Genomic DNA, 26,140 nt, shown 5'->3' on the forward strand with positions numbered 1-26,140 from the left:
ATAATACAAACGACAACATACTCTGGACGGACGAGTCACTGTTTACTCAAGTGGGACTATACAATGTGCACAATGAGCATTACTCGGCTCTAATTAACCCCTACTTGATACGAGAAAACCATCATTCGTTTCAGTGTGAACGTGTAGGCCGGTATTATTAACGACCAATTAATAGGGCCTATTTTTATTGAAGGTCATCTAACCGGCAACTCGTACTTAGAGATGTTAAGGAGAATAATATCTGAGTTAGTAGACGATGTGCCGTTAGCTTACTCGAGAGGTATGTACTACCAAGACGACGGCTGTCCCGCTCATTACGCGAGTGTAGTGCGTGCGTACCTGGACAATGAGTTTAGTGATAGGTGGATAGGTCGAGGAGGGCCTGTGTCTTGGCCACCTGGAAGTCTGGACTTAACGCCCTTGGATTTTTTCTTGTGGTCGGAAATAAAAAATTATACACGTCAATATGAAAGCTGTGATGATTTACGCATTGCGATAGTGGACGCTTTTGATGAAGTGAAAAGTGATAAAGACACATTAAGAAAATTAAAAGAATTGTATTAAACGTGTACGTTTGTGTATTAAACGCAGCGGACTCCATTTTGAGCAGTTGCTTCGATACAGAGAAGTGTAAATAGTTTAAATAAACTGTTAATACGTATGTAAGTTAATTATTCTGTAGATTTCTCATGTAATTGAATTTGTTGTAATTCTTTATGTTGAATAAAGTTAGTAGTTTAAATAGCTCCGATTTTTTAAATACGCCAGAAATTTATACCTACAGTCCGTTTATAAATTGATTTGTTGTGAAAAGAACAATCGTGGTTAATAATCGAAAAGAAGTTTAAATAAAATAGGTATTTCTGACGGTCCTAAGCCCGTGTAAAGTATGAAGGACAAACGAGTCTATATCTACGTAAGTACTCGCTAGCTCGCGCCTATAGGTATACTTTTATCAACCGAAACGCGCACGGACGTGATTCATTCATATAAAATAATGAATGAATGATCAGTGCCTTACTACTTTCCAAGTCGATTGAGTAAAAATGAATATTAAAATTGAAACTTTTTTTTAATCAACATTACAATTGATTTATCAATTTTTATAGGTACTATAGATGATTCCAAAGAAAGATATTTCGTTTCCAAAACGGTTATAAAATCACCGTGTATATCTCCAAAACTTAATTAGGCTATATTATATTAGGATGGCCCCTAAGGAATATTCAATTTTGTTTTCGAATTTCATTTTTTTTGCTTTAGAATTCTAGCAATTATAATTCCATCATTAAGTTGTAATTGATTGGTGTTACATGCACACTTAATCCTAAGAACTTACACATTCTTATTCATCTTTATTTTAAGAATACTATACCATATTTTAAAAAAAAAGTGCCAGTAGCAAACGTCTTCAGTAGTTGGCGTATCTTACACATTACTTATAATGACTGATACTTCGACTAGCTGCGCTGTATTTTGGGTTCGATTCCCATCCTGAGTCTGGGTGTAAAATATATTTATTTATATATTATTTCTCTACAGTGATATAATAAGGAAGAATGATTTGATTATTTGTTTTGTTTGCATTGAATATGATCCGAAACTACTGAACGATTTAAAAATTCTTTCTCTGTTGGGAAGCTACACTATCGGCGAGGCATAGGACATAGGCTATATTACATTTTCAAAAAAAAAATTAGGAAAAACTATAGTATTTTGAAATTTTTGTTAAAGACCCGTGCGAATCCGGGGCGGGATGTTAGTTTGTACAATAAATACAGAAAAAAAGTGTGTGTCTGCAAAATACAGAAAAAAAGTGTGTGTGCTTACTAGTCCGAGAAAAGGGTTAATACTATCATCTCATCATCATCATCATCATCATCTCAGCCTATTACAGTCCACTGCTGGACATAGGCCTCCACAAGTTCGCGCCAAAGATGGAGACTCATGTGTGTTGCCCATAGTCACCACGCTGGTCAAGCGGGTTGATGACCGCAGGGCTGGCTTTGCCGCACCGAAGACGCTGCTGCCCGTCTTCGACCGGTGTATTTCAAAGCCAGCAATTGGATGGTTATCCCGCCATCGGTCGGCTTTTTAAGTTCCAAGGTCGAAGTGAAACTGTGTTATTCCTTAGTCGTCTCTTACAACACCCACAGGAAGAGAAAGGGTGGCTATATTCTCAATGCCGTAACCACACAGCAACCCAAGTTAATACCATATTAAATGGTAAATAAACGAATCAAATAACGCCATCTATCAATGATATGCGATGGCGTTATTAGAAAACGTCGTCGTCTATCGGAACCCTAGCATGTTCCGATAGATGGCGTTACGAGAAACGTAACGAGGCCGTTCATTCAGTAGATTTTACTTTTCATATTTTTTTCATACCGGGGGCCTTACCTATATCATAATTGTGTTTGCTCGCAAACGAAAAAAAAAACCGAATTCAATTACATCGACGAGTAGTACAACGTAGTCGACGAAAAAATAGTCAGGTAACTGCGCGTTATCAAAGATTACTCAAAAAGTAGTTATCAGATCTCGATAAAATTTATATGTGACATGACAAACATCAGCTTTCAATTAAATTTAAAATTATTAAAATCGGTACACCCAGTAAAAAGTTATTGCGGATTTTCAAGAAGTTCCCTCGATTTCTCTGGGATCCCATCATCAAATCCTGGTTTCCTTATCATGGTACCAAACTAAGGATACCCCCTTTCCAACAAAAAAAGAATTATCAAAATCGGTACATCCAGTAAAAAGTTATTGCGGATTTTCAAGAATTTCCATCAATTTCTCTGGGATCCCATCATCAGATCCTGGTTTCCTTATCACGGTACCAAACTAGGGATATCCCCTTTCCAACAAAAAAAGAATTATCAAAATCGGAACATCCAGTAGAAAGTTATGCGGTATAATACAACGTAGGTCGACGAAAAAAGCGTCAAGTAAAAACGCATTATTAGATATAACTCGAAAAGTAGTTGTTAAATCTCAAATAAATTTAAATGGGACCAATTGGCACAGACCACCTTTCGATTAAAACAAAATTTGTCGAAATCGGTCCACACGGTCAAAAGTTCTGATGTAACATACATAAAAAAAAAAAAAATACAGTCGAATTGAGAACCTCCTCCTTTTTTGGAAGTCAGTTAAAAATAGATTTTTAAGGAGTGAACTCCAAAAAAACGGATCCATATCAGAAGGCTATGCCTATTAAACACAATAATTAAGTTGCATTGGAAACAGACTACCTTGTGTCAGGTGTAAGCGTTTCATGTTTATTGATAGAGTAATGTCTATGTTTTGAGTAGTTTTACAGTTGTGATCAATATCACTAGCCGCGATAAGATTGTCAATAAAATAAAAATAGCCTTAACAATTCCTTATGCAAGAGCTATCTTCCAGTGAAAGTTCCGTTAAAATCGGTTTAGCTGTTTCAGAGATTAGCCGGAACAAACAGACAGACAGACAGACAAAAATTGTAAAAAAAAAAAAACTGGTATATGTACCGTGTATACATCGATATGTATTAGTAAAAAGCGGATACTTTAATATTACAAACATAGACTCTAATTCTATTTATTTGTATAAACATAGAGTGACGAAAAAAGTGTGTAAAAAAAGGTCGTATCGTCTTATTTTACTGCACTGTTAGCGACATCTATTTGGTGCATAGAAAAACTGCGCAACTATCGATATATCGAACGAGTTTCTCTGCTCACCGCTAGAGAGAGCTACTTACCACAACGCTGCTTATACATACGAAGATCAAGTAAGTAAATATGGACGAGATAAAAAACATGCTAAAAGCGGTGCAAAAAGGAATAAGACAAAAGAAAATTGATATGGAGGATATGAAGGAGGATATTAAAAACACTATAAACAACAATATTCATGACTTTAAAAACTTAGAAAGCAGAAATGAGATTATAGAGCAAAAGCTGAAAGCACAGACAGTAAAAATATATAATCTAGAAAGACAAAAACTTACTTTTATTCGGAGTCGCAGAAAGTAAAGAAGTTATTAGGATTTAGAGAAAGAAGTCTTAGACATATTGAATAGCATACATAACTAATTTATTATTTTATTAATTAAATTATTAATTAAATGCGACGGTAACAGTATTGAGTACGTAAGAAGGCTTGGAAAAAAGGGCCAAAAAGTGAGGCCTATTGTTGTAATATTTACAAAAATGGGACTTAAAAATACCAAAGAATAAGAAAAAGCTAGAACAATCAACACCCTACTACACCAAAGAAGATTTCCCCCCTGAAATACTCAACAAAGGTAAGGAACTCCAAAAAGAAGTGAACAGGGTCGACTGGCGATAATAAAATACGATAAAATTATTATCCTCATGAATAAAAAACAACAGGCTGAAACGAAAAATAAAATGAAAAAAAAAAGAGCTCTATCAGTCACCAGAAACGACAACACCGAAACCAAAACAAAAAGGAAAAGCAACCAGCTAAACTAAACAAAAAAAAAACAATATAGATAATTACTTATACTTATCAAAAAAAAATTCAATATAACTTAGAACAAACCACCGCAAACCAGTAGTAAAAAAAACAGTAGCAATTAAATTAAAACCACTCTCAAGGGCCACCCTCATCCTCATCTCCCAACACGGCCAGTCACCGCGGGAGAATATGCCTACAACCCTCCAACTAACCAGCACCTCTACATCTGCACGTATAATTTAAAAAAAAAACCTGCTATAAAGGAGATACCACAGTACCAGAAGTTAGCCAAATGGAGAATGTCTGCTAGCGCCACCAAATCCATTCAGGTTACATTCACGCTTCGCAAGGAGAACTGTCCACCGGTCACCCTGAATGGCAAAGAGCTCCCACACCACGACACTGTCAGTTATCTAGGTATGCATCTTGACCGAAGGCTTACCTGGAAGAAACACATACTAACGAAAAGGGATGCTATCAACCTAAAGTTTAAGGATCTCCATTGGCTTGTGGGTCGAAACTCAAAGCTGAGCATCGAAAACAAGCTGCTCATCTACAAAACCGTTCTAAGGTCGATTTGAACCTACGGCATACAATTGTGGGGAGTAGCGAGCGCCTCTAATTTGATGGTACTACAAAGAGTGCAAAATGGCATATTACGGCAGATGTCGAACGCGCCATGGTTCCCCAAAACCTCGGAACTCCATGAACTGCTCCACATTACAACCATCAAAGAGGAAGTAGCTTTCTCTTGTCGTAGATACAAAACAGGACTGCAGAAACACCCAAATCAACTTGTCAGATGATCAGCTGCCGATGACTGAAAGTAATCGCCGTCTGAAAAAGCGACGGGACATGTTTGACGATTAAGACGGCCGGTCAACCGATTAGCTGTAACAAACTAAAGGGCTGAACTTGTTGATGGGAGTTGCACCATACACAAGATGGACCGACACCACATCTGCTCATGGCCTACCAGCCGATTGCACGATAAAAATCAGAAATAAAAAAATTCGTCGACTTACGTTGTATTATACCGCATAACTTTTCACTGAGTATACCGATTTTAAAGATTCTTATTTTATTCGAAAGCTGATACTTATCTTGTATTCCAATTTTAATTTTATTGAGATCTGATCTCTACTTTTTGAGTAATCTTTGATAACGCGTATTTACTTGACAATTTGTTTGGCTACTTACGTTGTATTACTTGTCGATGTAATATTGTAATTGAAGTCGTCTTTTTTTTTGTTTGCAGGCAAACACAATTAATTGTGTATGTTAACTCAGAACTTTTTACCGTTTGTTTGTTAAACTTTTTACCGTTGTGTTTTTTCCGTGTTCGTGCCATTTCTTACTAATGCTCAGCTCCTATTGGTCGTAGCGTGATGTTATACAGCCTATAGACTTCCTTGGTAAATAGGCTATCCAACACAAAAATAATTTTTCAATTCGAACCAGTAGTTTTATAAACAAAGCTTTTAAACAAACATACTAACTATTTAGCTTTTTAATATTAGTATAGATAGACACAATCATATACCAGCATTTACCATACCAATAATAATGCAAGTGTCAATTTATATTTTGATTTTATAGTTTTATTATGTATTTTGCCAGACCTTAAAATTAAGGTCTGGCAAAATACAGGATATAAAAACGATAAAACTGCATTTCATAAATTCTCTAATGAGCTTAAAAATCTCATCAACAGTGTAGAGAACGACAATATCCAAAACATTTCAAACCTCGATCCGACAGTTGACACAGGCTATCGCTGTGGAAGGTCACCAAAAACATGAAGCGCCCAAATACACATATACCTGCCATCAATAATAATAAAGGAGGATGGACTAGGTCTGACCTAGAGAAAGCGACAAAATTTGCCGAACATTTGAGCAATGTATTTAATCCACACCCAGACAGCTGTCATGAACATACTGAAGAAATAAAAACTATTTAGAATCACCAAATCAAATATGCTTACCATTACAAAGTGCAAGTGAAATGCTTACCCTAAAGAAATCTTCGAAGGAATTAAAAATCTGAAAGATGGGAAAGCACCCGGGTATGATCATATAGATGCAACACTTTTAAAGAGGTTTCTATACAAGGCAGTAATTAAACTTGTCTTCATATTTAATGCTTGCCTGAGATTTGAACACTTTCCTGGAAAGTGGAAGATAGCCCAGATAATTATGATTCCCAAACCTGGTAGACCTCTAGAAAAAACAAATTCATACAGACCCATCAGCCTGCTGCCAGTCATTGGAAAACTGTTTGAACGGATACTCCTTAACAGAATAAAAGTACACTTAAATACCGTACTACCACAGCACCAATTCGGATTCCGTGAAAGTCATAGGACAATTGAACAAGTTCACCATATTGTTGACATTATTAGTAGATGTTTAGAAAATAAATTATACTGCTCTACAATGTTTTTAGACATTGGCCATACTTCCGACAAGGTATGGCATAAGGGCCTTATTTTCAAAATCAAAAAGTCATTGCCACACTGCTTCTTCAGATACTAAAATCAGACCTCAACAGAAGCTTCCAAGTAAAATGCAATGATGACAGCTCTGAGCTCTACAAAATCAACTCGGACGTCCCCCAAGGTAGCATATTGGGACCTATCCTGTACCTCATCTTCACTGCAGATATTCCAACAGATGATCAAACAATAACAGCATTGTTCTCTCATAGCGACCCAGTAGCTGCATCATACACTCTGCAAAGTCATCTAAATAAAATAGACCACTGGATTTACCTACGTCTAATTTTCCATGTAATGTGTTTAGACTACATAAATCCTAATTCGAAAACCACTTCTAAATTGTTTATATATAAAAAACACTAATCTAATGACGACTGCTTTGGTGTAATTGTGCGTGTGTGTGTGTGTTGGATTAATTCCGCTTGTTATAGATATTTGTGTTTCTACGGTCTGGTTGTCTGTCCTTATGGAACTCATTAACATGCCTCGGAAAGTACGTTAAGCTCATTCCGTACTTAGTACATACTACGTCAGTCCCAGGCATTATCAAATACTTGAAATGACTATGTGTAACAATCTGTAGAGCATGGATCTTTAAGCTAATCTAATAAAGAGAACTATACCCAGCAGTGGGATGTTACAAGTTGAATGAATCGTAATAAAAAACTAACCAGTCGCAACGCCCATGTCAGTGACCTTCAATTGTCCTTGCTTGATCATAGCTTCATAATTAGGCTTGATACTTGTCAGCTCCATATTGAAGAGGCCAAACATTGGCCCTTGGTTGGGATCCTCTTCATATGTGAATAAAACTTGTATATCCTTGATCAGGGCACGCTGTACTGTCGCATACCACGACTGAGTTACCCTGTGCACATAAACAAAATTTAATAATTGATTGGGGCTAATCTTTAAGATGTCACTATTAGTAATAAGACCATTTCTTTCTTTTGTACTATTTATAAATTAGTGTACTTTTATTTTTCATTTATGTAAATTCAAATTTTCAATAAAGTATTTAATGGAAAAATAAATAGATTACATGATACTTTATTATGAAAGACTGAACAACGACTTTGGTATAAGAAATATGTTTCATAACTTATACAACAACGGTTATGGATTTAATTCATGTTCAGTTCAGATACTTGTAATATTTGTTTTTGAGAGATCCACGAGGGCATCCTAAGTGTAATTTGATAGTGAAACAAAAAACATCTGTCGGGCAACATTGTATGTAAGATACTAGACTTAACAGTAATCTGTGTAAGAGGCCATATATTGGATTTATATATTGAATACCTTCTCGGCATCGTAGTCATAGCTTCCCAATATTGATCAATGTAAGGGATGATCTCTCTGTCTTTACTGAACATGGTTTTATTGCTGCCATCTTTAGAGCTCTCTTGTCTCAGATTAGCGATAGCTGTTATGCACATTTGCGGAAATGCTGCAAAAAATAAAATAATTATGATTTAATATTCAAAGTACGTATATTGTTTTATTAATACATCTTCATCTTTTTTTGATATTCTTTATAAAATATAAAGTAATACTAGCTATTGCTATAGATATATATATTTATATATACTAGCTGACCCGGCAAACATTGTTTTGCCATATATGTTATTAACCGCCTTAATCCCCCCCCCCCTTCCGTATAACTTAGGGGTATGAAAAATAGATGTTGGCTGATTCTCAGACCTACCCAATATGCACACAAAATTTCCTAAAAATTGGTTCAGCCATTTCAAAGGAGTTTTGTAACTAACATTGTGACACGAGAATTTTCTGTACAAGATATATATATATGTATAACAGAAAACCGTAGATTTTTCTAGGATAAGAAGTAGATTTATGATTTTTCATGATGTATATGAGAGCATGATTGAATTAGACACATTTATATACCCAAACTTTAATATTCATAATGTTAGTAATATTATGAATATTACAGCTCTATGGTTACGGCATTAAGAATATAGCCATCCCCTCTCTTCCCATGGGTGTCGTAAGAGACAACTAAGGGATAACAAAGTTCCACTACCACCTTAAAACTTAAAAAGCCGACCGATGGCAGGATAACCATCCAACTGCTGGCTTTGAAATACACAGGCCGAAGACGGGCAGCAGTGTCTTCGGTGCGACAATGCCAGCCCTGCAGTCATCAACCTGCTAACCAGTGTGGTGACTATGGGCAAAACACATGAGTTCACTCCATTTTTGGTGCGAACTTGTGGAGGCCTATGTCCATCAGTGGACTGTATAAGGCTGAAGTGTGTAGTAACATTAAATTAAAGCACTAAAATTTTAGATAAGCTTTTAATTGAGACTGGAAGCTTGTCGTCTTGTTATTATTGCTTTAATTACTTGGTTAATGGAAGGTATTTACTTAAAACTTACGAGCTTGATTCTTCTTAAACGTTTCCAATCCAGTAGGTGAACAGTTTTTACATATGAACAGATAATTCGTCATAAACGGCACCAATTTACCCAACTGATAGCCAATACAGGATTCGTGATACCATCTGTTACAAGACGCACATAATAGCTCGACTATATTCAGATTGCGATCTTTACCACTGAAAACGAATACAAAAAATAAATTACTATAAACTTCGTAACTTAATAGTGTTTAAACGGTTACAAATGTTTTATTAAAATGTTCATACCAATAACAATTTCCTTGCGTATCCGATGTCCCTTTGTTTTTACTTTTATCGCTATTTTCCCCCGCTTTTTGAAATTCAGATTGCATGTTTTGACTATTGGATGCAATATCCATTTCGCCAGTTTTCTTAGTCGGTTCGATAGATACGGCCGACATTTTACCTTTAGCAAGATTTTTATAATAAAAGACCCTTATTTTCACATATAATAATCATAATTTTCACTTGATTTACTGAAAAATATTAACATTAAGTACGATTCAAGTACGACTGACAAAGACAATAATTTTTGACACTAGAGTTCATTAGACCGATGCAAAGTAGATACAATTTACGTTTAGTAACTTTTTTTTGCTCTTACGATTAGTTTTGAAATTAAATTAATATATATTTATATAATAATATATAAAACCCCGTATTTTATTCTTGAAAAAAGTATTTTTAGATTCATAAGTGCTTATGCGCCTTATGCCTCATGTTCGTAACTTAATAATTTATTTCTTTTCTACCTATCTTTTGCCTATGTTTGTTTTATTTATTTTTGTACCTATGTTTTTTTTATTTTTGTTGCCAGCAACAAAAATAAAAAAAACTTAGATTCAAAAGTCAACGAACGTTGGTTATTTAAATGAATCGGCCTTGTTTTTGTTATTGAATAACGTAAATATTATAATTTTTTTGAGCTCTATTCATGTTTGCCTAGTTTACTAGTTATGGATACTATAACAAGCACTGAAGACATTTACCAGGAAAAGAAAGTTATCCAAGAAAATATTCTATTTGATATTATAAAAGAATTGTGTGGGGATTCAAAAAGTCTTTCACCGAAACTTGTTGGAAAAGTGAGCAGAATTGTTGCTGATTGTGATTTATCTCACTATTCGAGCTTACATAAAATTAGCACCGCTGATGAGAGCACATCTACTTTGCTAGGTATATTGTTCTAATAATAATAAAATAAAATAATATGTATTAGCCGGTTGGTGCAGTGAAAAGTAATCCCTTGTTCTGCTATTCCGAATCAAAATAAAAATGAATAAAATAAGGGAAGATAGAAAACGAAGGAGTGTATCAGTCTGCTATTACCAAAAATAACGGCGCTAAGCGTCGTAATAACGTTGAACGCTATAGGGGTCACCAGTTCGGCCTCACTTATTTAGTCAATCGAGCCAGCTTAAAAACGCTTATATACAAAATTTCTACGATAAGTTTTTATTGTACTACATTCTTACAGCATTTACTCCTTACATTATCTGACATATTTTTCTAAGTCATATTTTCATGTTGATTTTGGCTGGCGGTCATATAATCGCTTGGGATACCCCCACGGCTCCAACGAAACAATTGTGTGTCGACTATATGGTGTCCTTCCATGGCCCAAACAGAAAAACTAAAAAATCAAGGTGGAGTTTAAAGTGTTAAGATTAAACTGGGTATATGTTTAACGAATTGTAAAAAAAAAAAACAATTATTGTTTTTTGATAGACTAACTTTAGTAACAAAACAACTTTTGCAATTACTTATTATTCATACATTTTTTTTTCCAGGATTAATGCATAAGACAAACTCAGAACTAACGTTTGATGAGCAAGCAGAGTTGAATCAAGCGATCATAAACAAAATTCAGAATAAAGTACCAATTTACACAACTGAATTAAATAAATTAAAACAGAATATAGGTAATGGCAAAACATCTAGAAAGAATGAATTGAAAGAATTACAAGAGAGTTTAGATGAAAAATTAAATACTTTGAAAGAACAAGAAAATGAAAAGGTAGAGCTGATGATGGAATGGCTGAACCATCGTTTGTGTGAGGTTTCATCATTCAGTAATAATTCTAGTGAGCTGTTGAGTCTTAAAACAAGAATATTGGAATTGAAATCTAAGTGAGTAAACTATTTTATGTACTTTATTTTTTCTAGTTATTTAACTAAAACTTGGTAAATTTTACATGACTCACACCTTTGCAGCGCTTGCCGTTAAATCTATCTCACGTATAACAGTATCCAACAGATATAAGTTTATGATATATTATTTTTTTTTTACCATCAAATTCCAATTTATTTATCGGACATATCTATTCAATACTCTGAACCGTAAAAGTCTTAGATTTCTTATTTAATTGTGGTGTAAAAGTCCCTGATAGTCTATTTTGCCTCCAGCGGTTACACCTATATGTAACTTATGTGAAGGATAAACTGTATCACCCACAGGTGAAACCATCCTTTAATCTACATTAAAATTCTAAAGCTAGTGTGTTTAATTCAAAGTGCTTATCTCGAGAGTCTCGAGTTGTACTAGAGATATTTTAGTGGTGGATATTCTATTTATCAGAAAAAGCCTTGTTATATATAAATATTACGCTATGAAGAATTAGTATTGGAGGACCAATGAAAAAAATTTTGTGAGCAGAGAAAATTTTATTCTTTTTGAACAATAACATAATATGGAATTATGTGTTTATGTAATACAGGCTTTTGTGAATTCTTTTTTTACATACAAATTTATTACATCGACACCAACAATTTATACTACGCCAACTCGAATTTTCGATAAGTTGGTTTCTTTAACGGGAACTTGATAAAATGTGTTTTTACAACTACTAAAAAAAATCGTTAAATTGCAATGAATAAATTAACTACTAAAGATACAAAATGTCAAATAAGTTTCTTAATTAATATAAACGGTATTACGTTTTTACCTTTTATAAGCTTCTATGGTAAAGTTCACTTTTATGAATTAGCTTAGTATAAATTGTTGGTGTCGACATGTATATAATGATTCCTTCCTTTTTTTCAGGATATTACATTTACAAATATTAAGAAACATATTTACAGAGACCAACCAGTCCATCAAAGCGTACAGTGAAATACACAAAGACCTTAAAGACAGCATCAAAGAAACTGAACAAAGAATCAAAAACTTCAAAGAAATTATTCAAAGTGATTATAATTAATGTTTTGATTGTTATTATTATATATTTTGTGTTCTCATAAAGTTAAATTATTTTACTGATCTTTTTTTATTTACGTTGTGTAACAAAAAAATTACAATGAGTTATAACCTTAGGTATTAAATACATAGAATTCCTTAATCATATACATTTATGTTTTTGTTTCCTTATTGTGACCCATTGTCGTTTAATCGAGTTTCATATCACAATGATTCATAAAGATGTTTTACTTCAACAAAAACTGTTAAATAATTACTAGAATCATCTTAATATCTAGACTGCACAATTGTATAAACAACTTAATACATAACATAGGTACAAATTTCTGTAAGCATCACTATGCTCTGTGGGTACAAAGGGTCTTAAAAGTCCCAGAATATACAGTCTGTTCGATTCTTATTCTGTTAGAATTTTTTTTCACGTGGAACGTGAAAAAAATTCTCATCTAGTAGGGTATCCCTCAATACAGAAAAAGTGATTGTTAACCCTTTGATAGGGACAATTTATTTCTTCATTTTGCTTTAAATTACGTACAAACCAAATCAGTGTTCACCAAGGTTATTTTATATAATTACTAATAGCTGTGCCCGCGGCTTCGCCTGCGTTGAAATCAGTTTGTCACAAAGTTTTCCCGGCAAACTTCCAGTGAAACTCTCATCAAAATCGGCTTAGCCGTTCAGTAGATTTTGAGGGAATCGCTCACATACGCTTTAGGGGACTTTGTTTTATAATACACTAACTGTTGCCCGCGACCGCGTCCGCGTGGTTATAAAGATATGCATTAATATTAAGTTGCTAAACGCAAATTATTTTTTATTTCAGTCACTTGAAATGCTTATCACTCTGAGTAACTATTTCAAACGCACAATTTAGTATAATTTAATAGTTATTTTTATAAAACCTCTATACACCACATTTTTAGTTTTATTTTCAGGCTGCAGTATAAATAGCCTTTCAGGCGAACTTATAGCTGCTGTATGTGTTTCATACAAACTATCAACCCCAATTAAACCCCTTTAGCGGTGGAATAACCCAAAATCCGTTCTTAGCGGACGTCTACTAACTATAATCTACCTCCCTGCCAAATTTCATCTTTGTCCATCTTGGATGTATGGACCATCCAGCGGTTTTTGAGTTCTCGTGATGAGTAAGTCAGTGACCTTTCTCTTTTGTATATATAGATTACGATGTATTATTTGGACACTTCCTTGCCATCTATAGAGCATACATTTTAAATTTCAAATCTCTTACCTTAATGACATAGGACTTTCATACAAACTTCCAACCTCCGTTTTATCCCCTTAAGGGTCGAGTTTCATAAAATCCGTTCTCAGCGGATGTTGACGCCCTATAAGGAACATACTTGCTAAATTTCAAGTTTGTGCTGTTATAGCTTCGGAGATTTCGTGATGAGTGAGTCAACTTACCATACCCCGTTATAACCCTAAAAGGTAGTTGATTTCTAAAGATGCATTATTTGAACACCTTTTCACTATATGTAGAGCATACATTTTAAATTTCAAGTCCCTTACTTCTAAAACATAAGACTTTCATACAAACTTCCAACCCCCGTTTTACCCCCTTAGGGGTCGAGTTTCGTAAAATCAGTTCTTAGCGAATGTCTACGCCCTGTAAGTAGCCTTCCTGCCAAATTTCAAGTTTTTAGGTGTTATAGTTTCGGAGATTTCGTGATAAATGAGTCAACCTATCATCTCCCGTTTTAACCCCAAAAGGGAGTTGATTTCTAAAAATACATTATTTGGACACCTTTTCATCATCTATAGAGCATACATTTTAAATTTCAAGTCCCTTACTTCTAAAACATAAGACTTTCATACAAACTTCCAACCCCCGTTTTACCCCCTTAGGGGTCGAGTTTCGTCAAATCCATTCTCAGCAATAGATTACGCCCTATAAGGACCCTACCTGCTAAATTTCAAGTTTGTAAGCATTATAGTTTCGGAGATTTCGTGATTAGTGAGTCAACGTATCATCCCCCGTTTTAACCCCAAAAGGGAGTTGATTTCTAAAGATACATTATTTGAACACCTTGTTACCATCTATAGAGCATACATTTTAAATTTCAAGTGTCTTACGTCAAAAACATGGGACTCTCATACAAACTTCCAACCCCCATTTTACCCCCTTAGGGGTTGAGTTTCGTAAAATCCGTTCTTAGCGGATGTCTACGTCCTATAAGGAGCCTACTTGCCAAATTTCAAGTTTGTAGGTGTTATAGTTTCGGAGATTTCGTGATGAATGACCTTTCGCGTTTATATATATTATAGATATAATATATAGAATATAGAATATAGATATAACAAACGGCATACGATAAACATACAAATAAATTACACCCACACTCGTGGCGGGAATCGAGTCCACAACCGCCGGAACAGAAATAATAGTCACTACAAACTGCGCAAACGGTCTAGTCAAAGTTCTTTTTCAATCTTTCTCTTCAATATAGGAGATGGATTGGATATTAATCCATATAGCTCTAAATGCAGGTTGGTGGATATAATATTTACTGTGTCGAGTAACAATCACAGCTATCTATGAAAACAATCAGGACCTACAGCTTTACGTATTCATTCATCATTGGGGCACGATAACATTGACAGAACGAAGTCTTTTCGGGCAGATACAACTGATTCAACTGAGGTAGGGTACAGCAGGAATTTCCTGCTCAAAATTTGGAGCAGCCCGACTGGGGCAGTACCTCGACCTTACAGAAGATCACAGCAAAATAATACTGTTTTCAAGCAGTATTGTGTTCCTGTTGGTGAGTAAGGTGACCAGAGCTCCTGGGGGGATTGGGTCGGCAACGCGCTTGCGATGCTTCTGCTGTTGCAGGCGTCTATAAGCTACGGTCATCGCTTACCATCAGGTGAGCCGTGCGCTTGTTTGCCGACCTAGTGACATAAATAATTGTGTTTGCTCGCAAACGAAAAAAAAAACCGACTTCAATTACATCGACAAGTAATACAACGTAGATCAACGGAAAAATAGTCAAGCAACTACGCGTTATCAAAGATTACTCAAAAAGTAGTTATCAGATCTCGTTGAAATTTATATGTGACCATATGATAAACATCAGCTTTCGATTAAATTAAAAATTATCAAAATCGGTACACCCAGTAAAAAGTTCGATCGATCTCTCTCGATTTCTCTGGGATCCCATCATCAGATCCTGGTTTCCTTATCACGGTACCAACCTAGGGATATCCCCTTTCCAACAAAAAAATTATCAAAATCGGTACATCCAGTATAAAGTTATGCGGTATAATACAACGTAGGTCGACAATAAAAGCGTCAAGTAAAAACGCATTATTAGATATAACTCGAAAAGTAGTTGTTAGATCGCAAATAAATTTAAATGGGACCAATTGGCACACACCACCTTTCGATTAAAACAAAATTTGTCGAAACCGGTCTACCCGGTCAAAAGTTCTGATGTAACATACATAAAAATAATTGTGTTTGCTCGCAAACGAAAAAAAAAACCGACTTCAATTACATCGACCAGTAATACAACGTAGATCGACGAAAAAATAGTCAAGCAACTACGCGTTATTAAAGATTACTCAAAAAGTAGTTATCAGATCTCGATAAAATTTATATGTGACCACATGATAAACATCAGCTTTCGAATAAATTAAAAATTATCAAAATCGGTACACCCAGTAAAAAGTTATTACGGATTTTCGAGAGTTTCCCCCGATTCCTCTGATATCCCATCATCAGATCCTAGTTTCCTTATCACGGTACTAAACTAGGGATATCCCCTTTCCGACAAAAAAAAGAATTATCAAAATCGGTACATCCAGTAGAAAGTTATGCGGTATAATACAACGTAGGTCGACGAAAAAAGCGTCAAGTAAAAACACATTATTAGATATAACTCGAAAAGTAGTTGTTTGATCTCAAATAAATTTAAATGGGACCAATTGGCACACACCACCTTTCGATTAAAACAAAATTCGTCGAAATCGGTCCACAAGGGCAAAAGTTCTGATGTAACATACATAAAAAAAAAAAAAAAAAAAAAAAAAATACAGTCGAATTGAGAACCTCCTCCTTTTTTGGAAGTCGGTTAAAAAAATACAGTCGAATTGAGAACCTCCTCCTTTTTTGGAAGTCGGTTAAAAAAAGATAGTTATTAATATATCTAATAATGTCTACATACAAATACTCAAGTAAATTGTAAATATGTACTTATATAATCGTTAACGATAAGGTTGGTATCGCGCGATCACCAACGTTAGTTCCTTGGCGCGCCTAATTATAGGTTAACATTCGTGATCAAAGGTCAACTTTCAATGAAATTATTTATCTCTATTCTGTTGAACTTATAACCAAAGATGACTCAGTCTTGTTCAAAAGTCAGTACGAATATAATATAAACTAGAAATTAAGTAATTTTACGTTTATTAACACAGCTGAATAGTGTTAAACGCATCAACGCGTCGGTTGCAATAATGTATCTATAACAATATATAATCACACTTTAGATAACTGAGCCAACTACCTACATAAGGACATTAATCACAAGATTATTTAGTCGTTTCTTAGACTCGAACCGATGTGGAAGTTCGTTTTGTGTTAGTAAAAAAACATTTAAAGTTTTACGAAATAATGGATACAGTTGTAAAGAAATTTCAGTAAGTTTTTTTTTTATCTATTTATCTTATCAAGATTTTGTTATTACTTAATTTAAAATTAAATACCTACATAAGAACAGACATGATTTAGACAATATTTATGATGTTATAGAACTTAAAAACCAAAATAGTAACTAAAACAATTTTACTCTTTGATAATTTTAAATAACTGCGGGATAGACTTTATATCAGAATTCATTTATGATTATAATGAGTTTGACTCTTGTTTACTCATACAGATAATTGCAGTCGACACATAAGGCTACGTAAATGCTTCTCCAAATAAGGAATTTTATAAGTATCTTTACTTCTATAGACACAAATGCTAATGGATTCCCAAGGAAAACGAGATGGAAATTATTCGTCGTTTTTAATATACATTTAAATGAATTTTTATTAACTTAATCAATACATATAATAAAAATATAACTGGCTGTTGTTTGTATATGGAACACTAATTGTGCCCCGCGGCTTCACAAGCCTTAATTTGAGGAAAAACGTACTAAAATATTTTAAACTGCAACGGCGCGCGACGCGAAGCGGCGTTCATTTGATTATTAGCCGACTCCCAAAAAGGAGGAGGTTCTCAGTTCTACTTTATTTATTTTTTATGTACCTATGTTACATCATAACTTTTGACTAGGTGGACTAATTTCGATGATTTTTTTTTTTACTTAAATCGAATTGTGGTGCATGTCATGTGGTCCTAATGAGATGTGACAAGTACTTTTCGAGTTATATCTAATAATGCGTATTACTTTACGATTTTTTCGTCGACCTACGTTATATAATTATGTATTATATATACCGCATAACTTTTAACTGGGTGTACCGATTTTGATAATTCTTCCTTTAATCAAAAGCTGATGCTTGTCATGTAGTTGCATTATAATTATTTGATTGCGATTTAATGACTATTTTTGAGAAATCTATGATAATGAATATAAACTTAACTATTGTTTCGTTGTAATACTTGTCGATGTAATTTAAGTTTTTTTTCGAAGCGAAAGTAAAAAAAATTAAGATGATAAGAAAAAATAAAATATCTCTGAAATCGTGTTTTATATGATTGTAAAGGTCATTTTAACGTAAGTATATAGAATAATTTTATTTCACATAAAAAAAATTTTAGCTACAAAGCAAATAACTTACAAAAATCGTAAAAGCAGAAAAGTTACAAAATTCGTCTTATCGAATAAATCGATATCAATAGAATTTGAATGGATGGAAACTGAAAGTTAGAAGTTTTAGAAGTTAAAGTTAATAGGTTTACTGAAACAAAACAAATAGAAATTAATAAATATTACTTATACGCTTCAGCCTGTAATATCCCACTACTGGGCATAGGCCTCTTTCCCCGTGTAGGAGAAGGATCAGCTTAATCCGCACGCTGCTCCAATGCGGGTTGGCGGATATATTCCCTACTATGAGTAACGATCGCTATCAGGTGTACATGATAACAACCGGGACCGACGGCTTAACGTGCTCTCCGAGACACGGTGGGGAGACCCACAAGGACTGCACAAACACGCAGACCACGGCAAACACCTGTATGGCCAATACAAATGTTTATCATACGCAGGGATCGAACCCGCAACCGCCAGCGCAACAGCAATCAATGGCTGTAACCGTTGCGCCTACGCGGCGTCCTATTTAATACCTAGAATCGTCAAATTATTTATAATGTATTTTGATTTGTTTTAATATTTTTTTATTTACAATCAGAACACCTAAATACTAATACAAATTTACTTTTTGATAGACAGTTCCATCTTTCTTCCTCGGTCCTCCTTATCTGTTCCATTTCAAATTTCATCGTTTATTTACAAATACAAGTAGGTAAATATGCGACAGATAAGATATATATCTATACAAGCACTTATATACCTAATTAACTACATACGGACTAAGTAATAAGGTTATTACCTTTTTTAGCATATGCATACGAAGTTAACTCAGTTCTTAGCACGTCACGATATATGAAGGTTATCATCTTCCTGCCCTTATCCACTTATGTAGGGTCGGGTGACTATATAAAGGTAAAAAATTAAAAATATTGTGAAGTCCAATTGTTACGTATTTAAGAGTTACGTACCTATTTACGAGGCCTATCCCAAGTAGTGGGATATTACAGGCTGAAACGAGGTATTATTAGAAATACAGACTCCTTGACATTGGCTTGTAGTTTGATAGATTTTAGTAAAATATGACTTATTAAATCAGCTATGAGCAAATATATTGTTCCTGTAAAATGGATTGTTGGAATGCGAATGGATTGTTCCTGTAAAAATACAAATCTAAAAAATATATAAAACGACTGGATTGGAATAGACTCCGATTTTTCTTAAATGATCTTATTATTACGTTATCGATCTCAAAGTAGGTAAACGTTAGGTGTTAACCGACAGCTTATCTTATCCAAAGCCTATTTATGTAAATAAGTCATTCACATGCTGGGCACTCCTGAGTTATTTTATTTTTATTACCGTACCTGCCGATTTAGAACAATTGAATGTTCAGTTCTATATCTATATAATATATATTAAACTAATACCATACCTACATACTTAATAGGAAATTTATGAGTGTACTTTTTATTATAGTAAGGTCATTTACTGATAAATATGTGGTGAAATGGTTTACTCGTATTTATATTAGAGACTACCAAATTATATATTTCATCCTATTTATATTAAGATCTATCTAGTACTATATATATAGATAGCAGTCTTATTAACCTAATGACAGGAGCCTTTTATTTAGGAATAAAAACAAAAACAGGAATATTTTTGATATGAGGTTTCGGATAAACTGATATAAAAATAATTCAGATAAGCTCAGTTATCCAGCTATGAGCTGAGAATTATTGACTCATTTGGATATAGTTAGCATTCAATGGTGCCAAAATATTTGTCAAAGTAATATATAAAACATCTAAATACGCCAAAGTATTTCATGAATTATTAATAATTTTTATGTCGTACACCTTAATTATATTATATAGGTACAGTTAAGGTTTATTTACAACTGACATTCGAATCGCTTTTACTAAGGGAGAATATCTAGTAAGCATCTTTATATCATATCTGCATATTGTGATTATGTCGTTTTTTGAATACTCAGGCACAAAATTCACCTGCTGAATATTCTGCCGAGAATGGTCCATTACATATGTAGGTACTATATATACTGACCTGTAGAACAGATCAATGAGACACCCAGTCTTTGCGCTTTATTCCAGACTCGTCTGGAAGGGTCTGCCTCAAGGCTCCGTTCTCAGTTCCTTACTTTATAGTCTTTATACCTACGATCTCGATATGTCTATTGATAATTTTCGTAACATCCTCCAGTACGCAGATGACATCCCATTCTATTGAAAATACCTTCATTTGACTTAACTCTACTTTGCCTAATATAGGCCAATGGTTGTCGTACATCGGTTTATCCTTAAGGATAACCAAAATGCAGGTAGTCACCTTCACTAGAAAAAGATTAACCCGTGTTTTCGATTTGGTTTATGAAGGTCCATTTTATAATAAGCGTAATATATTGTAAGATGGACTAAGTAGGAAAATATATTACAGTTCTAAAGTTGAAATGCTACAAGCAAACGGATAATATTTTAGGATTTACGGAAATTTTCTTTTTGTTTTCAGTTCAATTTCGGATGCGTTAGGTATAAAATGGGCACCATTCAACGTACCTTTATCGCGACGTCTCCAGACCTTGGCGTTGGCAGGGTGGATGTGTATTGTGTTGTTAGGAGAGGTGACCTCTGTTTTCCTCTTCATACGACTGTTATATTCTTCATATTGGTGGCTAGCGCTCTTATATGGATTTTGGATGATAAACGATCTCGATGTTTGCAATAAAGGTGGAAGGAAGTAAGTTTTTACTTTATTTTAATATTTTAATATATACCTATATTATAAATGTGAAAAGTTCAGGATCAGGAAAATGGGATCTACTGGTTCAAATTGAATAATTTTTGTTGTGTGGCATAGCCGATTTACGAAGGAAGATTATAGGCGCTGGCGGTGGCGAGTTCTATCCCCGCACATTACAAACATTTGTATTGGCCATACTGGTATTTGCCGTGGTCTGGGTGTTTGTGCAGTCCTTATAGATCTCTCCACCGTACCTCGGAGAGCACATTAAGCTGTCGGCCCCGGTTGTTATCATGTACACTTGATCGCGATCATTACTCACAGTAGGCCATATATCCGCCAACCCGCATTGAAACAGCCTGTTAGATTAAGCTCTGATCCTTCTGCTACATGGGGAAAGAGGCCTATGCCGAGCACTGGGATATTACAGGCTGAAGCGAAAGTCTTAACTTTAGTTCAGTGAATTGTAGCTAGGTGTCAGCCCACTTAAATGTTTCTGAATAATAAAATCCAATAATATAATCCAAGATAAGTAACTTCCGTGATAATCTTAAATTGTTTTATGAAATATAACGCTAACTGTATTTCAGAATAGAATGGGTGAGAAACTGGTCATGGTGGCGCTACTACCGAGATTACTTCCCCGTAAAATTAGTTAAAACCACTGAATTTGACCCCAATAAGAACTACCTTTTCACCTGCTTTCCCCATGGAATAGTATGTTCTGGAGCGTGCGGCGCATTTGCAACAAATGCATTAAATTTCTCCAAAGTATTTCCAGGAATGACTTCCCATATGATAACACTTGGAAGCCATTTTAGAGTACCATTCTTTAGGGAATTAATTCTTTCTATGGGTGGTTGTGCTTCTTCTCAAGAGAGCTTATTATACTTACTAGATAGGAAAAAGCACAAAGGAAAGTGTGTTGTGCTATCTGTTGGTGGGGCAGCTGAAGCGCTAGACTCACACCCCGGTGAATACAAAGTTATTTTAAGCAGAAGAAAAGGATTTATTCGCATTGCAATTCAATCTGGGTAAGCGGATATTGATATTTTAAGACAGCCGAGTTAGTCGTAGAGTGAGAGTAGTTGAGATAGCTTCTACTGAAACGTACCTATATGTATGTGAAACTGATTTTTTTTTTTAATTTTTAATTTTTTAAAACTTAATACATTGTTTTTGGGCACGTTAACAATAACTTACACAATAACGAGAAAATTCTGAAAATCAATTTTAAAAAGCGTACTACACCATCTATGGGTTTTAATTGGTGTCGTTAGAGTTTTAATTATTTACCAGAGATTACCGATGGGAATGTACACAAAAGCTAAGGATTAATACTATTGATTTTATAATATTTACGTTATATTATATGTAAAAAAAAAATACCAAAAAATTACAAAATTAAATACGAATCCGCTTTTCTTATAACGATAAAAGAGAAAATACTGCGGAGGTACACTTTAACATAGAATAAAGAGTATATCTATCTTTAACCTTACTGTACTTCACGTCAATATTGTTATTGAGACGGCAGAGTTTTACTGTACATACGAGTATACAGATTGACTGTGATAGGTCACGGTGTTTAGCTTTATATGGGCTATTGAGAAATCGTAAGAAAACTGATTTTTTATTGAAAATTCTTCTTACATTGTCAATTTCTATTTTATTTTCTAACTTAAAGTAATGTGAAATGTTTGCCGACTGCAGCGTTCTTGTCATACATTATCAGAGCTGCGTGTTTTTATCCTGTTCTTAATTTCGACGACTCTTAATTTTACATTGTCTCAAGGACTTGCGTTACATACTACTACTACCAAAATTTATTATTATTGTTAAAATGGACATTATTTCACACGAACTATTGTTAAATGAGAAATCAGGTATTTGCTCGTGACCAAAAGTATTAGATTAATTAACTAACTTGAGTATATATTGACTAATCATAAATTCCTAAATAATTTCCAGAGCTCCACTAGTGCCAGTCTTTTCTTTTGGCGAAACAGACGTATTCCGTCCTATAAGCAACCCTCCGGATAGTTTTCTGCGGAAAGTCCAGGAAAAAGTTCGACAGATCACAGGAATATCACCAATTTTTCCTATTGGACGAGGACTTTTTCAATACTCCTTTGGGGTATTGCCTTTAAGAGCTCCAATTACTGTTGTCGGTAAGTATGTACCTGTACAAACAATATAATTATTATTTTGCGATTTTTTAAATCACAAACAATTCTAGATCACCGAGCTGTTGTGTCATAACGAAGTAACAGAAAATATCGTTCTTATCGTATTTTTGAGCGAGTTTTATTAAGATTAAAAACAAATAAAGTAGGAATCTGAGAAATTTAACGAATTTAAATACATCAAAAAGTTATTTAATATTTAGGTACTTTGATAAAATATTAAGTTTCAAGTTATTGTGATTCTACAGACGAGCATTGTGACAGACGGACAACGAAGAATTAGTAAAAAACGAAAATACAGTTACTAGCTGAGAATAATTTACATCACGGAATACGAATTTGCGTGCTATATTAATCTTATGAAATGCAAAAAGCGATAAAATTATTTTACGGGCAAATTAACTATTCTTTGTAAAAACATTGTCCCTACACTTAATATAATATATGTATGGCTCACAAAACTAATCATTTACCAAATTTAATATCATAAACAGTTTTTAGAATACACAGCCTTGATATTAAATGGCATTTCATTATCATGATTCAATTTATTTTTAATTATTTTAACAGTAACTTAGTTGACAAGATCTCGATCCTATACAAATAATTACTGTCCTCATAACTAGTTCAGTTACTCATTGACGCATTAATTTAAAAATATTGTATGAAAACGCATTTATTTCCATTTTTCATCACAATCTATAATACTTTCCAAACACATTTACCTGTTTTCCTGTTTTTTAATGTTTAATTTTACTATTTAAAAAAAAATAACATTTATTTATTTTTAACAAACTGTGCCCCCAAATCCTTTGCAAAACTTCTGTTCACTAAGTTACGGCTTTTGAAAGTTCTAAAATAAAAACAAAGATGACCATAGTAATTCTAAACATATCAACACACAAACATATCACAAATATTCTAATAAAGTGGAAAGGAAATGTAAAAAAATTTGCCTTGTTTTTTACTTACCGTTTTTTCAAATCCTTACAAAATGTACAAGGATAGTTGATCGACCCTTATATTAAATTTCGTATTGCTAAAAGACTCACAGAACGTTACGAATAGCTACATAGTTATTTTTATTATTATTTAGCTTGAGTTTTAGATAATGTGTCTTGAGGGGTTTTTATGTCGGAAAGAAATATTTGATGTACGAGTTCCTGATCAAATTTCGTAAAAGACAGATTTTTTCCATATTTGAAAACACATTTGAACGTTGAAAAAAAGTCGAATAAGTCTAGACGTTCTTATTATTATTATTTTTTTGGTACTTTTAATTTTAAAATTTATTCAAAGCATGTTCGAATTTCAGTTGGTGCACCATTAGAGGTAGAGAGAAACATGGAGCCAACTGATGAGGAAGTAGACGCCGTACACGCGGAGTTTATTAAGCGACTTGTCCACCTATTTGAGTCGGAGAAATCGAAGTATTTGAAGAACTACAACGACACACATTTAATCATTACATAAATATTAATAACTATTAAGTATAACAATTGTAAAACGGTTTTGGGTAAATGCATGATTGTGAAAAGTATTACTCTTTTTTTATACAACTATGTCAGCAAACAAAAGTACGCCTCACTTGACGGTAAACGATTACCGAAGCCCATAGACGACTGCAACATCAGAAGCATCTTTCAACATTTCCAATTTTTTATTACTGATTTTTTACCTACACTATGAAAAAGAATTATCTATACTACTGTAATGGGTACGTGTATTTTTATCTCGTTCTTAATTTTTAAGCATTGCTCAATTGAAACTATTGCTCAAATACAACTAGTTTTGTAAAAACGTATAGGTATAGCAAGATTAATACTTATTTTAAATAAATGTGTATTGTATACTAAACAAAATATTTTGTAATAGAAAAACATTACTAACGAATCAGACTATTAAAGTAGGAATACTAATATATACATTTTGTTTTAATTTAAGTTTTACTGTAGTAGGTACATTTAGCTACTAAGGCTAAAGAATCATTTGTAATTATACCTATTATAGGTGATTAGATTAATCGGCGTGTGATGCAATTATATTGTTAATCTTTGTTTTATAATTATTATTGTCATGTAAATATTACTTGTATACTTTAATACGGCTGTTTGTATTGGATAAGGTTTTTATACACCTGGTGCGCATTCTATACAATTTACTGCGACGTTTGCAGGGTTTTGTCTTAAACAATACGAAGTCTTCACAATACGACCATCTGTGATGTTGATGATAATTATATTGTCTGGGCTTTTAGTTTAATTTAAATTCATTTAATGAATTAAGTTCCATTAATGAATGTTCTAGTAAATTTTACGAATTTAACTATTTTTTCACCGACTTCAAAAAAAGAGGAGGTAACTCAAGTTGAGTCGTATTCAAGTTGTATCGCAGTAGTTATCGCATTCCACTGCTGGACATAGGCCTCCACAAGTTCGCGCCACAAATGGTTTGAACTCATGTGTTTTGTCAATATTCACCACGCTGGGCAGGCGGGTTTGTCATCGCAGGGCTGGCTTTGTCGCACCGAAGACGCTGCTGCCCGTCTTCGGCCTGTGTTTCAAAGCCAGCAGTTAGATGGTTATCCCGCCATCGGTCGGCTTTTTAAGTTCCAAGGTGGTAGTGGAACTGTGTTATCCCTTAGTCGCCTCTTACGACATCCACGGAAAGAGAGGGGGTGGCTATATTCTTCATTGCCGTAGCCACACAGCCAGTCACACAGCCACACAGTTGTTCGGGGATAACTTCGTCGTTTATTAACCAATTTTGATCATTCTTTTTTTGTTGAAGAAGAGATATCCCAATGG

The 26,140-nt window shown here is 34.0% G+C and overlaps 3 protein-coding genes across 3 annotated transcripts in view; 2 read left to right on the plus strand and 1 right to left on the minus strand.

Moving 5' to 3' along the window:
• LOC123655403 (set1/Ash2 histone methyltransferase complex subunit ASH2) overlaps positions 1-9,938 on the minus strand; it is a 36,679-nt gene extending 26,741 nt beyond the window's left edge. Inside the window, exons 1-4 of the mRNA XM_045591216.1 lie at positions 9,646-9,938; positions 9,377-9,555; positions 8,276-8,423; positions 7,645-7,841 (exon numbers count right to left, since the gene is read on the minus strand). Of these exons, the coding sequence (XP_045447172.1) occupies positions 7,645-7,841; positions 8,276-8,423; positions 9,377-9,555; positions 9,646-9,800 (679 nt within the window). The 5' untranslated portion in view covers positions 9,801-9,938. The remainder of the gene's footprint in view (positions 1-7,644; positions 7,842-8,275; positions 8,424-9,376; positions 9,556-9,645) is intronic.
• A 327-nt stretch (positions 9,939-10,265) lies between these two features.
• LOC123655404 lies at positions 10,266-12,750 on the plus strand. The gene is made up of 3 exons (XM_045591217.1): positions 10,266-10,575; positions 11,190-11,529; positions 12,443-12,750. Exons 1-3 carry the CDS (start codon positions 10,356-10,358, stop codon positions 12,597-12,599), a joined length of 717 nt encoding a protein of 238 aa, XP_045447173.1. The 5' UTR covers positions 10,266-10,355; the 3' UTR covers positions 12,600-12,750.
• Positions 12,751-17,164: 4,414 nt separating this feature from the next.
• LOC123655407 (2-acylglycerol O-acyltransferase 2-A-like) lies at positions 17,165-25,435 on the plus strand. Its single transcript, XM_045591221.1, has 5 exons — positions 17,165-17,260; positions 20,917-21,144; positions 21,738-22,181; positions 23,119-23,318; positions 24,649-25,435. Exons 1-5 carry the CDS (start codon positions 17,235-17,237, stop codon positions 24,804-24,806), a joined length of 1,056 nt encoding a protein of 351 aa, XP_045447177.1. The 5' UTR covers positions 17,165-17,234; the 3' UTR covers positions 24,807-25,435.
• The last annotated feature ends 705 nt before the right edge of the window (positions 25,436-26,140 follow it).

The sequence above is a fragment of the Melitaea cinxia genome, chromosome 7 (genome assembly GCF_905220565.1).
Source record: "Melitaea cinxia chromosome 7, ilMelCinx1.1, whole genome shotgun sequence".
Classification (NCBI taxonomy): Eukaryota; Metazoa; Arthropoda; class Insecta; order Lepidoptera; family Nymphalidae; genus Melitaea; species Melitaea cinxia.